Source organism: Lagopus muta, chromosome 9 (assembly GCF_023343835.1).
Source record: "Lagopus muta isolate bLagMut1 chromosome 9, bLagMut1 primary, whole genome shotgun sequence".
Taxonomy (NCBI): Eukaryota; Metazoa; Chordata; class Aves; order Galliformes; family Phasianidae; genus Lagopus; species Lagopus muta.
The window spans coordinates 18,705,266-18,721,461 of NC_064441.1; the positions used below are offsets into that span (position 1 = coordinate 18,705,266).

Genomic DNA, 16,196 nt, shown 5'->3' on the forward strand with positions numbered 1-16,196 from the left:
TCCTTCCCCTGCATGTACTGAGGGCGCAGCAGTGCGGAGGAAGACTCGCTTTATTGGGGTGCCCCTCCCCGTGCTCAATAAAGGCTGTTATGCCCTATGGCTCTTTCTCTGATGTTTCCTTCTGATCTTTCCTTCCTCCCCAGCTCCTCAGTCCACAGCGGGTTGGGTTCTGAATATGAGAATGTTGACATGAATGTTGACAATCTAGGTTTTTTACTTTGCTGACATCTCCTAAGTGAATCTGCATGCCACCAAAAATGACACCAAAGCATTTACGTGTCAGCGTACATCTGCTGATTAGGAGTTATTTAGTGGGTCAACACCAGCTTTCCATTCCTTGGGTTTACAAGACTGACCACACATGCAGAATGCCATGAGAACAATTCCTCTACAAAGATGTGTGTGACCTAACTCAGATTTTGGGGGCACTGGAATGTAATGCAGGTGCCATGCCTATTGCCTGATGATGAGGAGTCTGGACGGTCAGCACCTTTGGGTTCAGGCTCACCTTAATACACCAGACTGGTGTATTGTCTCCAGGAGAAGGAAAGCTTCTTGGTGTTGTTTTCATCATTTTCCATCACATTTGCAGAGCCACATTCCAGACTGTTAGGGATATGAGCATGAGTGGAAAGGCCTGATTTTATTACTGAAGTGATTGAGTGCTATCGAAGTCGAGATTGGTACTCTAGATGAGCCCAGAGGTCACCAGTGCACGGAGCAGGGGGATGTGCCAAGCCCTGCTCCATCTGTCTCAGCTTGCCGGCCTGCACTGGCACAGCCGCTCAGGCTGCGTCCAGTTCTGTGCTGCTACCAGGGCCCAGCACCTGCTGTGCCAATGGCCCAGAGCCACCATCTTGTGCTGAGGACCCAACGCCGCCATCTTGTGCCCAGCACCCAGAGCCGCCATCTTGTGCCTGGAGTCCTGGCCTCAAGGCAGACTCCATCCTGACCCAGGGCTGGAGCCACAGCTTGAACAGAAGCAGTGGTGGAGCATTTCCACTCACACTTCTGCAGCTCTTTGGCTGTGTGTGGGGCGCATAGCCCTGCCAGGCTCCACCACTGTACAATGGACACAACGCAAGCCCCCACGGGACACTGCCATCAAGGACAGCTTGTGGCAGCACAGGGTCCTGCAGGGAGAACCAGCCACAGGCAACCACATGCACTGCTGCACTGTGCTCTGCTCCTGAGCAGGTAGACAGGCCTCAACTGGTATTGGCAGACCTAATTACTATGTGATTAAATGCTTACTGATCCCCCCACAATGCCTTGTCCTGCAGTCTTTCCCATGGTGTACAAGGGTTCCATGTGGGTCCCACTGGGCCACAGTGGTTTTGGCATACACAAAAATGCAATAAAAACCACTGTCTCCAGAAAGCCAGCCAGCTGAGGGCGGATGAACAGTTGCATTAATGTGTAATTATTGTGCAGTCCTGGCTTCCCTTCTTTTGGCAGAGCAGCATTAATTACAACTGATCTGTGAAACATTGCACATGGATTTTATTTACTGCCTTATTAATGGCATCTGTTATTCCAGCAAATCTCAGCAGTTTGCTCTTGTTCAAGGAAATGACAAAAACCCGCTGCACAGAGGGCTGTTGCTAACTTGCATGCTTTGGCTAGGAAGGAGCTATAGGATGTGGCCAAAACACCACATTTTCACTCAGACTGTGTGCTCGTTCAATGCGTTGCCCCAGCATCTCAGCGCATTGCAACATGAAGGAGTGGACACAGCTTCAGCCAGCAGATCTGAGGGCTGTGCCTGTGATGGATAACTGGCAATATCAACCTTCCCAGCCTGCCCACAGCACGACCCAAGGGGCTGCCGGCACTGGGCTGCTGAGCGCCCCCAGACTGCAGGAGAAGCGTGACTCAGGCAGACTCAAGGCTCGCCTTTGTGCTGCAGCTTTCAGCAGTGCACAGGGACTGCTGCTGCAGCCTGATTTGCTGGGAGGCTGCCAGCCGCCCTGTCTTCTCCTCCTCTCTGCAGGCAGCTTGCAGGCAGCTCTGCCCTGTTCTCCACTCACCGCTGCGTCTCGAGCGCTGAGATGACCTGCCACAGGGACATGGCAGGCTGACATCCCCACGGCAGGCATGGAGTAGAGAAGCTGGTGATGCAGGTGGAGGATGCTGTGGGGAAGGTATGGCTTGTGTCTGTGGGGAGCAGGGAGGGGGGCTGGCATGGTCTGCAGGCAGCTTGCAGCACCTGCATTGCATCCCTGTCCCTGCAAGGTGCTGTGACTATCCTGCTTGGGGGAGGGGTGACCCCAGGGTGAGGGGCTGCATGCTTCCTGCGGTGTGCAGCCGAGCTGGGGACAGGCAACCTGCACTCTGCCGTTGTCCCCAGGCCCCGAAGGACACTTTTCTGAGTGCTGCCCCGTGGGTTCCTGGCTGCTCCTCACCTGCAGCAGAGCTGAGCCTGGGTGTGCAGTGCAGCCATTATTCTGCTCCACCGCTCCTTCCTGACACCAGGAAGTCCTCCCAGCCCTTATCGTCCTGGCTGTGATGCGGGGTTCGGCTGGCAGCCAGAATCCTTGTTAAGCTCAGACCTCCTGACCCTCTGCTTTGCCACCGCCTTAACAGTGCTGTGCTCAGTCTAACTGCAGCCCTTTCTGCCCCAGCTCTGCCTTCAGCTCACGTGCATCCTTTTCCTTTGCTGCATTCAGGATGGAGATGTGCAGCACCTCCCCCCTTAGGAACAGGAGAGAGGAGCAGCCATGGCGGTGCATGGCCGGCACACCAAGGTGCTCCCCTCCCAGCTGAACAAAGTGTGCCCTGAGACAGGGGACAGCCCCGCCATGCACCCCAGGGAGGTGAGCGACTTCGAGGTGGTCCCCAACCTCCAGCAGAGCAGCAGCAGCATTGGCAAGGGCCAGCGGAAGGCACATTTCCCCTCTGGCAGCAATGAGAAGGCAAGTTGGAGGTCTGGAGCTGGTAGAGGTGGGAGCTGGCCATACGTGGTGGGAGAATAGTTGTCCTGGGACACATCAGTGAGGAATCTCAGGCTGGGGGGAGCACTGATAAGGCCCCTAGGTATGCTGAAAGCACCAGCATCTGGCTCCTGGTGCAAGTTCTGACCCTTCGCAGAAACAATGACCCCTCACTGCTCTTCCTGCTCCCTCAGGAAAATCTCATCTCATGGATTCCTGAAAACATCCGTAAGAAAGAGTGCACATACTTCGTGGAAAGCTCCCAGACCTCAGACTCTGGGTAAGTCAGACTGTCCCTCCTTTCCCTCCCCTGCCTGGGAACAAAAGGAACATCTGAGGACAAAGCTGCCTCACTAGAAAATCCCACCTTTCTGTTAGGGGAACTGGTATGCCAAGGGAATTCACCAAGACCTTTTTGCCTGTGTTCCTTCCTCCTGCTCTGTGGCACTGCATGGCCGATAGCCAGCTTCCCAGGCAGTTACCCTTCTGATGCTTGCCATGCAGCCACTTCCATTCATACTTCATCCAGTGCAACCTTCCACTTTCTGTCATAAGCCACCACAGATGGAAATACCAATGTTTGCTATGTTTTCTGCTAGAAAAAGCCCTTGTTTCTTCGTAAGTTCTGAGCTGGAAGTCAGGTTGGGTGGGAGGTGCTGGTGCCTGTAGTGTTTTAATGATGATGCCAGCACCCTCCAGCTGGGTTGAGGCAGGTGAACCACTGGGGCTTTGCCCTTTGGGGTTGGCTCGTTTCCCACGGAGCTGGTGGTGTACATTGCAGGAGGGTGGTGTGCGAGTGTGGCTACCTCAGGGAACAGCACCTGGAAGATGCTGCCAAACCTCCCCTCTTCCTGGGGAAGGAGTGGGACCCCAGCAGGCACATCCAGGAAATGCCAACAGATGCCTTTGGTGACATCCGCTTCACGGGCCTGGGACAGAAGACAGGAAAGGTGATTTGTTTCTCCTCTCTGTGGTACAATGGGAGTCAGTGTTCAGATCTTGCCTGGGAAGATGAAGTGCAAGTATTTCCCTCCTGATGAGAGGAGGTTAGGAAATGCCCCAAAGGCAGCACTGATTCATGCACAGAAATGTGGATGGGACAACACCCCTCCTCGCTCTCGGTGCTGTACCCAGTCCTTTTCTGAAATAGTAAGACTGGTCTCCATGCTGTGAGGCCCATGCTCCAAGGCATGGCTGTTCCCTGTTCAGGTACTTAGGCAATCATGGAGATGCAAGCTCCCAGGGACATAGTTTGGAACAGGATCACGCACTAAGAGCTAGGGCAGAAGCAAGAGACCTGTGCCAGGAAATGGTAGGGGAAGCCCCCAGTTCTTTGCTGGGACAGGAGAAAGTGTGGTGGCGTTGCTCTGCTGCCCAGCCCAGTTCTTTCTACCTGAAATACATGTGCTCCCTTTTTACAGTATGTGCGTGTCTCCTCTGATACTCCTCCACGGGTCATCTATCACCTCATGACACAGCACTGGGGTCTTGATGCACCCAACCTGCTCATCTCGGTCACTGGTGGAGCCAAAAACTTTGTCATGAAGCCAAGGCTAAAGAACATCTTCCGGCAAGGGCTAGTCAAAGTGGCCCAGACCACTGGTAAGACATGCTGCACTGTTCAGAAAGCCTCTCCAGTGCTGGCAGGGCTTGATGCAAAGGGCAGAGAAAATATCTTCTGGGGGGTGGAGCATCTTCAAGGACTGGGTGCTCCTGCAGCCATACAGTGGGATGTTAAGAGATTGCTGTGAGCAGGGTCTCTCCATTCCCAAGCTTCTCTCTGACCTTTAGGGGCCTGGATCATCACGGGGGGGTCCCACACTGGTGTGATGAAACAGGTGGGAGAGGCAGTACGAGACTCTGTCCTGAGCTGCAGCTACAAGGAAGGCGACATTGTCACCATTGGCATTGCCACCTGGGGGACTGTGTACAACCGGGAGAGCCTCATCTGCCCCATGGTGAGCCAGGCCAGAAGGGGTGATGGTTCCATGCTGATGCTTTCTGAAGCCCCTTATGGCCTCCCCAGTGCCTTGCATAGGTGTTTTGCTTCTCCTGGGAGCAGACTAGGAGGGCAAGTGGAGCAGAGACAGGAGCATGGGGCAGGGCTGATATGAAAACCACAGGGATGGCTGTTCTGCCTTGCATGCTGTCTTGCTCCCATTCCACATGCTGGTTGATTTGAGCAGCTGCTGCTGCCCCTCAGCCCCATCAGGCTTTGCCCAGGATCTCTCCTTCTGTACCTCGCAGGGAGGCTTTCCAGCTGAGTATGTACTGGATGAGGAGAACCAAGGCAGCCTCTCGTGCCTGGACAGCAACCACTCTCACTTCATCCTTGTGGACAATGGGACCCACGGGAAGTATGGAGTAGAAATCCCCCTGAGGACCCGGCTGGAGAAGTTCATTTCCAAACAGACCAAGGTGAAAGGAGGTAACAGCAACATATAGCCAGGCCAGAGACAGGGGAGGGGATGAGGCATGGTGAGCCATCTCAGCTGCTCGGGGGCTCCCTGCAGGGAGGTGACCTGGGCTTTGCTTCCCTGCAGGTGTTGCCATCAAGATCCCCATCGTTTGTGTGGTGCTGGAAGGCGGCCCTGGGACACTCGATGTAAGGAACCACTCCTGACTTCTCACAGCAGAGCCAAGAGGGGTAGTGGTGGGATGGGCTTGGATTGGGAAAGCCAGGAGCCAAGGCAGAGGGCAGAGGGCAGCAGGTCTGCTCCTTGCCTAGGGATCACAGAATCATTAGGGTCGGAAAAGGCTGCTAAGATCACCAAGTCCAACCCCAACACATCCCCACCATGCCCACTAAACCATGCTACTCAGTGCCACATCTCCACAGTTCTTGAACACCTCCAGGAACAGTGACTCCACCATCCTGAGATTTCCTGATGTTGGTGGGAAATGGGAAATGCAGCTGGATAGGAAGAATACTGTGGTGTAGCAACAATCTCAGCAGGGTTGCTGGCCGCTTGGTGATACTAGGACCAGCCTCTCTGCTTTGTTGCAGACTATCTACAATGCCATCACCAATGGGACCCCCTGTGTGATTGTGGAAGGGTCCGGGCGTGTGGCTGATGTCATTGCACAGGTGGCTGGCCTGCCTGTGCCTGAGATAACCATCAGCTTGATCCGCCAGAAGCTGAGTGTGCTTTTCCATGATACCTATGAGCAATTCACCGAGGGCCAGGTGGTGGAGTGGACCAAGAAGGTGAGCCTCTTGCAGGCAGACACCTCCTCTCCCTGAGCATCTGGAGACCTCAGAGGTTTCTGGGGACAGCAAGGCTCCCACTGGGAGCATTTGTTCTGGTGGACCCCAAGAACAATGTGGCACCAGCCCCAGCTGGGCTGGGAGACATGGTGGGCTGCAGATGACCCAAGGAGAGCCAGGAGCTGCCCCACACAGGAGGAGATGCTGCTGCTCATTGCCTGCCCATGGCTTTCCTTGTAGATTCAAGACATAGTGCGGAGCCGGCAACTCCTGACCATTTTCAGAGAGGGCAAATCTGGTCAGCAGGATGTGGACGTGGCCATCCTCCAGGCACTGTTCAAAGGTGTGGAGATAGGGGCTGCCTGGGGGCATGAAGGAGATGAATGGAGTGGCAGTCCCAAGCTTGGCTTTGGAGTCACCAAAGGGCTCCCTAAACGCTGAGCTGATTGGGAGGAGATGTTTCTCCCAAAGGGTCAGGCCTCCAGGGGGGGCTTTCAGAGGGTAAACAATCCTCTGCTCTAACGTATGCACTTGGCACGCAGCATCCCGAAACCAGGACCACTTTGGTCGTGAGAACTGGGACCACCAGCTGAAGTTAGCCGTGGCCTGGAACAGGGTGGACATTGCTCGGAGTGAGATCTTCACAGACGACTACGAGTGGAAGGTAAGGCAGTACCTGTGCTGCTTGTCTGCTGTGTGGCTGTGTGGGAGACACCAGGCTGGGGGCTGAGGCAGACCTAAGGGGCTTTCTCTCATTCCTGACCACAAACAACCAAAGCAGAACTGGGCTCAATTTCCTTCACTGCTTGTAATGATCCTACATAATTTTTTACAAAGGTGGTTGGTATTTCATTCAAAACTGGTGTCTTCAAAAGACAATGTACCAACCCAGAGTTTCTTGACACCTAGAGACCTCTTGGTAGCCCTGCCCTATGGTCTCTGCCAACGCCATCATGCCGAGTGGCTAAAACCTTCCCCCATCTGAGCAGGGTGCGAGGTGTGACCCTGCTGTGGGGCCATGGAGCTCCTCACCTCTGCCTCTGGTCTGCCAGCCCACAGATCTCCACTCCGTGATGGCAGCTGCCCTAATCTCCAACAAGCCGGAGTTTGTGAAGCTATTTGTGGAACAGGGAGTGCGTCTCAAGGAGTTTGTCACTTGGGACACCCTGATTTACCTCTATGACAACATGGCCCCATCCTGCCTGTTCCACAGCAAGCTGCAGAAGGTCCTTCTGGAGGAGAAGGAGCACACAGCCAGCTCCAAAATGCCACGAATCCAACTGCATCATGTCTCCCAGGTGCTGCGGGAGCTTCTGGGCCGCTCCACACAACCTCTCTACCCCAAGCCCAAGCACACGGAGCGGCCCCGGCTCTCCATCCCTGTCCCACATATCAAGTTAAATGTACGCATCTTCAGGTTACGTGGTGGCAGGGTTGTGTTTGGGAGGGGGGCACTGGCTGAAGAAACAGCTCTGGAGGTTCAGGATAGCTCAGTGTCCTTTTGCCCACTCAAGAATCTTACTTACAGTCCCCTAAAGCCCTTCCCAAGTCATCTGCCTCATATTCAAAATGCAGCTCCCACTCTCCTACCTGTGCAGCACTGGGTGGCTGTGTGTCTGGTGAGCAAGACCCAGTAGGGTGAAGGACAGAGGGGCTTCTTGTGCACTGGGCAGGCTTGGCACATCCCCCATACTTATAGTCTTAGAATGGGAGAGGCTTTTTCAGGATGAGCCCAGCCTTGGCCATTCCTCTCTGCAGCAAAGGCCCCTCCATTGCTGGTGGAGGAAGGCACCCGGGGACCGGGGAGGATTTGTGTTGACAGGCTGTCTCCTCTAGGCAGTCTCTTGGCAGGCAAACAGGTCTGACTGTTGCATACCTCTCAGGTTCAGGGGTCAAGCCTCCGGTCCCTCTATAAACGCACCTCTGGCCGAGTCACCTTCACCATTGACCCAGTCCGTGACCTGCTCATCTGGGCCGTGGTCCAGAGCCGCAAAGAACTGGCAGAAATCATCTGGGCCCAGGTATTGCAGCCCAAACCCACCAGTCCCAGCTGTAAGGTTCAGCTGAAACCAAACCTCCAAAGCCCAAGAGGCAAGACTGCATGTGGAATCACAAACATCCTATCACCCAGGGCTTCCTATTACAAGAGCAGGGCTGTCCCTGTACTCCCAATGGCACTGGGTTACCTTCTGCCCTGCACCCAGAGAGGAGGACAGCATGGCCCTTGCCAAAGCAAGTTGTCCTTCCTGAGCAGCTAGCTTGGGACAACTCCTTCCCTCCCATGGAAACACCGACGGACATGTCAGAACTGTCAGGGACTTGTGGGGTGAGGCTCAGCATCCCACACCCTCTCTGACTTCTTTTGCCCCAGAGCCAGGACTGCATGGTGGCTGCTCTGGCCTGCAGCAAGATCCTGAAGGAGCTGGCCAAGGAGGAGGAAGACACGGACACCACTGATGAAATGCTGGCCCTGGCTGAGCAATACGAGCACAAGGCAATTGGTGAGTGGGAGGGACACCAGCAACCCAGAGCACTCTCATGTCCTGTCATGCTGGATGTGCCTAAAGGGTGGGGGGTACGATGGATGGTGTAGAGCCGTGGTGATGCTCACCTCAAGCTACAGAGCTCTTCTTGGTGCTCCTTCTGCTGAGCAATGGGCTGGCACAGAGCTCAGCCTTATCTCCCTGCTCTCCCAGGTGTGTTCACAGAGTGCTATCGCAAGGACGAAGAGAGAGCCCAGAAGCTCCTTGTCCGTGTCTCTGAGGCCTGGGGGAAGACAACTTGTCTGCAGCTAGCACTAGAGGCCAAGAACATGAATTTTGTGTCCCATGGGGGTGTGCAGGTGGGTTCCCAAGGGTGGTGAAATCACCAGGGAAATCACTCATCCCTGATACCCCTGTGCAACAAGCTCAGGCTCCATTCCCGATGAGCTGGACTTGCGAATCAGCCAGGATGCAGAGGAGGCTCCTCTATCAGTGCTCCCCTCCCTCCTCACAGGCCTTCCTAACCAAAGTCTGGTGGGGGAAGATGTGTGTGGACAACGGGCTTTGGCGGGTGATTGTGTGCATGCTCTTCTTCCCATTCCTCTACACCAGCTTCATCACATTCAGGTACTTGTTGCAGCTGGGGTATATGCACATGGAGGCAGGTTCTGCTTCAGCTTCCTCCTCCAGCTGACTCATAAACCTCAGGCAGCTGAGCCATGCCTCCATCCTCACTGCCCTCAGGGAGAAGAAGATGCAGCCCATGGGCTGCCTGACACGTTTCCGAGCCTTCTTCACAGCACCTGTCGTCATCTTCCACATGAACATCCTCTCTTACTTCACCTTCCTCTTGCTCTTCGCCTACGTCCTGATGGTCGACTTCCAGCCGTCACCGTCCTGGTGGGAGTACCTCATCTACTTCTGGCTCTTCTCCCTGGTGTGCGAGGAGACCCGACAGGTATGGGGCAGACAGAGCAGGGCTTGGGAGGAGCTGAGAGGGGCCAGGCTGCCAGGGGACCCCTCTGGTGCTCCTGGAAGGTCTTGTGCTCCTTTCATGCCCTGGCAGAAAACCCTGTAGGCTCAGGTCCCCTTCAGGTAAGCAGAAGAGTCCAGTGATGGCCAGCAGCTCTCTGCACCTCTGTAAGGCACATGAGTACCCTATAGTGCTTTAACTGGTGTTCCACCCCACTTCTTTTTCCAATAGCTCTTGCATGATCCAGATGGGCTCGGAGTCCTGAAGATGGCTTCCCTGTATTTCAAGGACTTCTGGAACAAGTTGGATGTCGGTGCCATAGTGGTGTTCATCATAGGGCTGACCTGCAGGTGAGTCGCAGTGCTCAGGGCCGAGCTGCAGGCTGCAGTGGGCCCTGCACTACTTCCACAACTGTACATCTTTTTAACTCCAATTCCTTCTTCAAAGGACTGAAGATTGTCATAGCCATGTGATTAATCTTGACCGATTTACCGCTGTTTCCTGCCGCTTTTAGGGGATGTTTTTCACGCTGTTGGCACTGAGATATTCCTTTCCTCTGTTCTGTGCCCAGGCTGATTCCATCAACGCTGTACCCCGGGCGCATCATACTGTCGCTGGCATTTATCATTTTCTGCCTGCGCCTGATGCACATTTTCACCGTCAGCAAGACACTGGGGCCCAAGATCATCATTGTAAAGCGCATGGTGAGGGCTGCCCTGCCCTGCCCTGCCCGCAGGGAACGTGCCACCCATCTCATCCTACCAGATGTGCTCCAGGACACGCTTTTGTCTTCACTGTATCTTTGCAGATGAAGGATGTCTTCTTCTTCCTCTTCCTGCTGGCAGTGTGGGTGGTGTCCTTCGGGGTTGCCAAGCAGGCCATCCTGATTCACAACGAGGAACGCGTGGAGTGGCTTTTCCGTGGTGTGGTCTACCACTCCTACCTGACCATCTTTGGGCAGATCCCCTCCTACATTGATGGTAAGGGATGCCGGCCTGTGACTGTGTGGCATGAGCCCGGTGACTATTACAGAGCCACAGGGTGCCACGCTTGTGCAGCCATACAGTTCCTGCACAGGACTCCTCTCCATGCCATAGGGTAAGGCCAGGAGGGAGCAAAGACAAAGTGTAGGGCATGTTCAGAGTGTTACTACCACTCCAAAGCCAGGGACTGAATCTGCCTAACAACTCAGGATAACCAGTCAAGATGTACAGAGGCACAGGAGCAGGGTACCAGCTGCCAGGAGCTGATCCAGCTGTAAATTGCCAGGAGTAAGTGGAGTGCTGAGGACAGAGAGGATGATATGGAGTGGGCTTGGAAACCCTCAGCACACACCAGCTGCTCCAACCCCTGACACGTTCTCAGCCACCTTGATATCCAAGAGCACAGCATGCTGCTTGAGAGACCAAAGGGCTGGCTGCAGTGGAGCAGTGCTGTGCTCTCTTGCAGGGGTGAACTTCAACATTGATCAGTGCAGCCCCAATGGGACTGACCCCTACAAGCCCAAGTGCCCAGAGACCAACGAAGACAACAAGGAGCCCATCTTCCCTGAGTGGCTGACGGTCATCTTGCTGTGCCTGTACCTGCTCTTCACCAACATCCTCCTCCTGAACCTCCTCATCGCCATGTTCAAGTGAGTCTGACCCAGAGCCCCGGTCCTGACTGTGAATCACGCTGGCTTTACTTGGCCCTAGGCAGGGCAGCGTGCAGACGAGGGGTGCCTCCTTACTCCCCTGCACAGCTGATGCCTGGGCTCTGTCCCCAGCTACACGTTTCAGCAGGTCCAGCAGCACACGGACCAGATCTGGAAGTTCCAGCGGCACGACCTCATTGAGGAGTACCACGGCCGCCCACCTGCACCTCCACCCTTCATCCTCCTCAGCCACCTGCAGCTCCTGGTGCGGCGGGGGCTGCTCCGCAGGCCAGCCACGCGTCACAGGCAGCTCAGTGAGGAGCAGCCCGTCCCCTTCCTTGGCTCTCTCCCAGGGAGATGAGGTGCCTGGGGAACTGACAGCTCTGCCGTCCCCTTTCTCCTGCAGAAGAGAAGCTGGAGAAGAATGAAGAAGCCGCCCTTCTCTCATGGGAGATGTACCTGAAGGAGAACTACCTGCAGCACCAACAGTGTCAGGAGAAGCAGAACACAGAGCAGAAGATCCGAGACATTGCACAGAGGTACCAGTGCTCCTCAGACAGGGACGGCCTTCCTGTTCTGGGCAGGAAGGATTTGGGATTGGAGCTGTTGCTGCCCTCCTTGTTATGCATACAAGGATGCTTGTGGGAATCTGTCTTTTGGAGGTGTAGGCACCCACACAGCATGGGCTGCTGAGTACCTGCAGTGGCTCCTAAGGTGGTTTTTCTCTGCACCATCCCTCCAGAGTTGATGTGCTGGCAGATTTGCTGGACATGGATCGGGTGAAGAGGACGAGTCTGGTGGAGCAGAGATTGGGTGCCCTGGAAGATCAGGTGAGGCAAAAACTGAGCAACTGCTTTGGGAGCGTGGGCTTTTCCAAGGACAAGGGTCAACTGAATCACAAGAGCAAATCCTTCTGAATTAGCTCTCCTTAGAACATTAGAGTTTCCTTGAGAAAACAGTAGCCTCAAAAAGGCGTATGGGAAGTGGAACATTGCGGGATGAGCCCCTGTACTGTTCATCCAGCTCTTCTCCTGGGCCTGAGAGGACCCTCCAGACCCTCACCTGTCCCACGCAGGTCCATCAGAGTGCCAAAGCCCTGAGGTGGATCATTCAGGCATTGCAGGGCAGTGGCTTCAGCTCAGAGGAAGATATGCCGCCCTTGGGTAAGCACAGCCCCAGCAGCACAGCCCAAAGAGATGCCAGGAGCAAAGACACAGCATTAGAGCTAGGCAGACCCTGAGGCTCAGCACTTCACCTGTGAGGCCTTGCTGTCTCTGCCTTGCAGTCTCCAGCAGGACCTCAGAGGAGAAGGAGTTCGACCCGGAGGAGAAGCCTGGAGAGAAGCAGCCCACACACCACGTGCTGGCCCGAAATCTCCTCTACCCAGGGTCCCACACCACGCGCTTCCCCGTGCCAGATGAGAAGGTGCCCTGGGAGGTAGGAGCTCAGGCGGTGGGGCTGGAGGAGGATGGGAAGTGGGAAGGGGAACAGAGCCATTGTTGCAGCGAGAGGGAGATGTATCATACTTGGGAACTGCTGTTCTCTCCAGCCCTTGGAGATACTGCCAGTGCTCAGTGCACTGGAGCTGGGTCTCCAATGCACAGAGGGTCCAGGCATGGCCAGAGGTGCTTCCCTGGGAAAACACTGTGGCTGTGCTCAGTGAAACAAGACTGGGTTTCACGTGGGGATGTCTGGAGGTGTTCTGAATGGACAGGCACATCTGGGCTGCCAGTGGGGCTGACACAACCATATGCCCTGCAGGTGGATTTCCAGCTCTACGACCCTCCTGCCTATTCAGCCGACCACAGGGACACAGCTGTGCAAGACCCCTTCAGCCCGTGAGTAACTCCTGGGGGGGTCCCTCCCCATCCAGCTTCCCACCTCTGCCCCATCCTCACACATGGCACAGCCTGCCCTCACTGCTGGGCTGCCTCCTGTGCCCAGCTCCTTGGAGTCTCTCCTGAAAATCAACTACAACACCATGGATGGGCTGATCGACAGGCAGAGCTTCCACGGCCTCTATGCTGTGCAGGATGGACTGCCACTGTGAGTGCTCCCACCGTGGGGAGGTGGGAGAGGGGGAGTGGGGCATTGATGAAGATGCTGAAGAGCACCAGTCCCAACCTGTGCCCATGGCAGGGGGTTGGAACTGAATCATCTTTAAGGTCCCTTCCAACCAACCCGTACTGGGATTCTATGAATTAGGGATGGTGGTCCAGGTGTTTGGACAGCCTCCAGCCTGCTCGCTCTCTCCCACCAGGAATCCCATGGGCAGGACGGGGCTGCGTGGTCGTGGGAGGCTGCACTGCTTTGGGCCCAACCATGCCCTGCACCCAGTTGTGACTCGGTGAGCATGTAGGGATGCTGGGGACAGAATGGAGAAGGGGGCATGAAGCCATTTCAGATCGAGGAGAAGGAGCTGAGCATGGTTTGCAGCATAACATGGGCCTCTCTCACAGCTGGAGGAGGAACTTGGATGGGTCCATTATCAGGAAGAGCCTGAAGAAGATGCTGGAGGTCCTCGTGGCCCAGTATCCCCTGTCAGACGTCTGGGCACTGCCCGGGGTAAGAGCCACAGCAGAGCAGCTCCAGCCATATTCTCAAACCATCGGCAGAGAGCTCCAAGAGCAGCAGCGGGTGATCGAGCACCGCTGAGGGCTTTTGGCAGCAGGAGGAGGGAGGGAGGCCCCGCTGCTGCCTGCTCCCCTCCACCTGAGTCTGGGGCAACCATGGGACGAGCCATGCTGGTGGCAGCTGGGCTGTGAGAGCTGTTTGGGTGCAGGGCTCACTGGAGCCGGGTGAGACGCTGCCGCTAAAGCTCAAGTGGATCCTGCGTCGGGAGTTCTGGCCTCAGTTCCAAAACCTGCTCAAACAAGGCACTGAGGTACGGGCACACGGAGCTCTTGGTGCTCTCAGAGTGGCAGTTATGGCTCTGCTAATGCAGCAGCACTTCCCTGTGCGCAGATACACAAGGGGTACCTCGATGACCCCCGCAACACAGATAACGCCTGGGTTGAGACTGTTGCCATCAGTGTGCACTTTGACAATCAGAACGATGTGGAGATGAAGCGGCTGAATTCGGTAAGAGCCTCTTGCCTCTGCAGCTCCCTGCACTGGCTCCTGGCAGACATAGGGCAGGTAAGCTCCCTGAGCAAGGCTCCTCTGAACAGACTGCCAGGCAGTCATCATCCCCAGAGGTGTTCCAGAACCTTGGAGATGAGGGACGTGGTCAGTGAGCATGGTGGGGTGGGGTTGGACATGGGGATCTTAGTGGCCTTTTCTAACCGTAGCAATTCTATGAATTCCTTTGGCTCCAGCCCCAGATCTCACTGTCATCAGAAGTAAGCTGCTCCAGCTATGTGCAGGGGAGGGGGAACAGACTCTGCCCATGGGGTGGCACCACAGCAGGGGCCCCAAAACCTCAGGGTGGGAGGCTGGCGGTGCTGCTGAGTGCAGCTGGCCCTGCCACAGCACACACATGGTGTCCTGATTCCCTTCCAGTTCCTCCAGGGCTGCGACCCGGAGCTGTGCATCCGCTGGCAGGTGCTGGACAGGAGGATCCCACTGCATGCCAACCACAAGCAACTCCTGCAGAAAGTCTCCACCCTGCTTGGTGCTTACTACTGAGTTCTCAGGCACAGCCAAAGCTGCTGCAGCCCTGGGCCAGGATCTGGCCATGTGAGGCCATGGGCTGCCATTGGAGGCCAGGCAGCTACCACAGCCACCAGCTCACCCTTAGCCACACACTATCTGCGTGGGCACTGCGTGAGAGCATGCAGGGCATCCATCAGGCAGTTCTGCTCCCCACTCTGCTCTCTGAGCCCCAGGAAACTCAGCACAGCTCCTGGAGGGTTGCTCAGGGTCTCTTGCAAGAAGCTGCACTGCAAGTAGCTGTGACATCTGTCCTCATATCTCCAGTTGCCTCAGACCCAGTGATGTATTGAGCTGTGATCCAACACTTCTGAAGATGAGAGCAGCTCTTGGCTCACACACCTGTGGCTTTATACCTCCACACAAGTCCATCCTCTCAAGTCTTTTGTGATCCTACGTGTGTATGCTGAGCACTGCATCATAGCTGATATCCTTTCCTCTGCTAAATGGCACCTGCCTGCCCTACTCCCTTGTGCACATGGACAGAAAAGGGCAGCTTGCTAGGACACACGGGGGTCTGTCCTCTGCAAACACTGGGGCAAATGCATCCATCTCACACATCTCAGCTCACCTTTTCTGCTGCCTGCCATAGAGACAGTGAGGCACAGTGGAGATGCTTCCCAGGGCCTCTCAGTAGCTCAGAACAGCCCCATGGAGGTGGGTTATGCCTTGGACTGCTTAGGGAGGGATTTCAGCTCCACAGACTCTCCCCCTGGAAAGGGGACAGTCAGGGCTGTTCTCCCCCACTGGTGGCCATTGCAGCACAACTGTGGTTTCACCAGTGAGGCACATGGCTGGGAGAAGGGGGCCAGCTGGTAACGTAGTCGATGCTGCTCAATAAACAATGTACTGAACAACTCAAGGCTGGCAGCACGTCACTGCTGTTTAAGCACAGCACCCCAATCTTATAGCACAAATCCAACCCACATTCACACTCACCCATCTTACGAGCTTTGGGCTTCCTGGATCCTCCCCGCTCCCCTCGCCCCTTACAGAGATACTCAGCAGCCCCTCACTAAGCTCCAGCTCTGAATCATGCTCCTGTGCCACACTTGGACCTTAAAAAAGCCACCTCCGAATCACTGCTTGGCAAACTCCTTGGAAACGTGACTTGTACCAGCTCATGGACCAGATGGGAAAAGCTAAAGAACTCCAGGTTTTGTTATTTAAAACCCCAGCGATGACTAAGCCAGCTGGGTGCGTGGGGAATCTGACTCACTGCGTTTTTAAACACTTGGGGTTGATGAGATGGGAATTCATTGCTGCTGCTCCCCAGCAGCAAATCATCACATCCCATGTGGAAGCTGGCTCTGGG

General features: G+C 55.5%; 1 protein-coding gene across 3 annotated transcripts; it reads left to right on the forward strand.

Moving 5' to 3' along the window:
- Nucleotides 1–1,873: 1,873 nt before the first annotated feature.
- On the forward strand, nt 1,874–15,871 carry TRPM2 (transient receptor potential cation channel subfamily M member 2). Of its 3 annotated transcripts, none has more exons than XM_048955221.1 (33): nt 1,874–2,144; nt 2,670–2,915; nt 3,128–3,213; nt 3,715–3,883; nt 4,355–4,535; nt 4,725–4,891; nt 5,181–5,361; nt 5,477–5,538; nt 5,941–6,141; nt 6,382–6,484; nt 6,684–6,805; nt 7,194–7,544; nt 8,025–8,162; nt 8,513–8,642; nt 8,838–8,983; nt 9,139–9,251; nt 9,369–9,582; nt 9,829–9,947; nt 10,169–10,301; nt 10,406–10,577; nt 11,047–11,230; nt 11,363–11,544; nt 11,637–11,769; nt 11,973–12,060; nt 12,306–12,393; nt 12,516–12,667; nt 12,992–13,068; nt 13,175–13,276; nt 13,491–13,577; nt 13,690–13,795; nt 14,013–14,114; nt 14,195–14,311; nt 14,732–15,871. In XM_048955221.1, exons 2-33 carry the CDS (start codon nt 2,721–2,723, stop codon nt 14,855–14,857), a joined length of 4,527 nt encoding a protein of 1,508 aa, XP_048811178.1. In that variant the 5' UTR covers nt 1,874–2,144; nt 2,670–2,720; the 3' UTR covers nt 14,858–15,871. The 3 variants fall into 3 exon arrangements, with proteins under 3 accessions (XP_048811178.1, XP_048811179.1, XP_048811181.1); XM_048955222.1 differs by having other exon boundaries at nt 7,194–7,439; XM_048955224.1 differs by lacking the exon at nt 2,670–2,915 and having other exon boundaries at nt 14,732–15,870.
- Nucleotides 15,872–16,196: the final 325 nt, after the last annotated feature.

What these genes read in the sequence shown, in the direction of transcription:
- TRPM2 (XM_048955221.1), top strand. Translation starts at nt 2,721, where the DNA reads ATGGCGGTGCATGGCCGGCACACCAAGGTGCTCCCCTCCCAGCTGAAC. An exon ending in CAGACGACTACGAGTGGAAG is followed by an intron (nt 6,806 to 7,193) that starts GTAAGGCAGTAC and finishes CTGGTCTGCCAG; the next exon opens with CCCACAGATCTCCACTCCGT. An exon ending in TCATCATTGTAAAGCGCATG is followed by an intron (nt 10,302 to 10,405) that starts GTGAGGGCTGCC and finishes GTATCTTTGCAG; the next exon opens with ATGAAGGATGTCTTCTTCTT.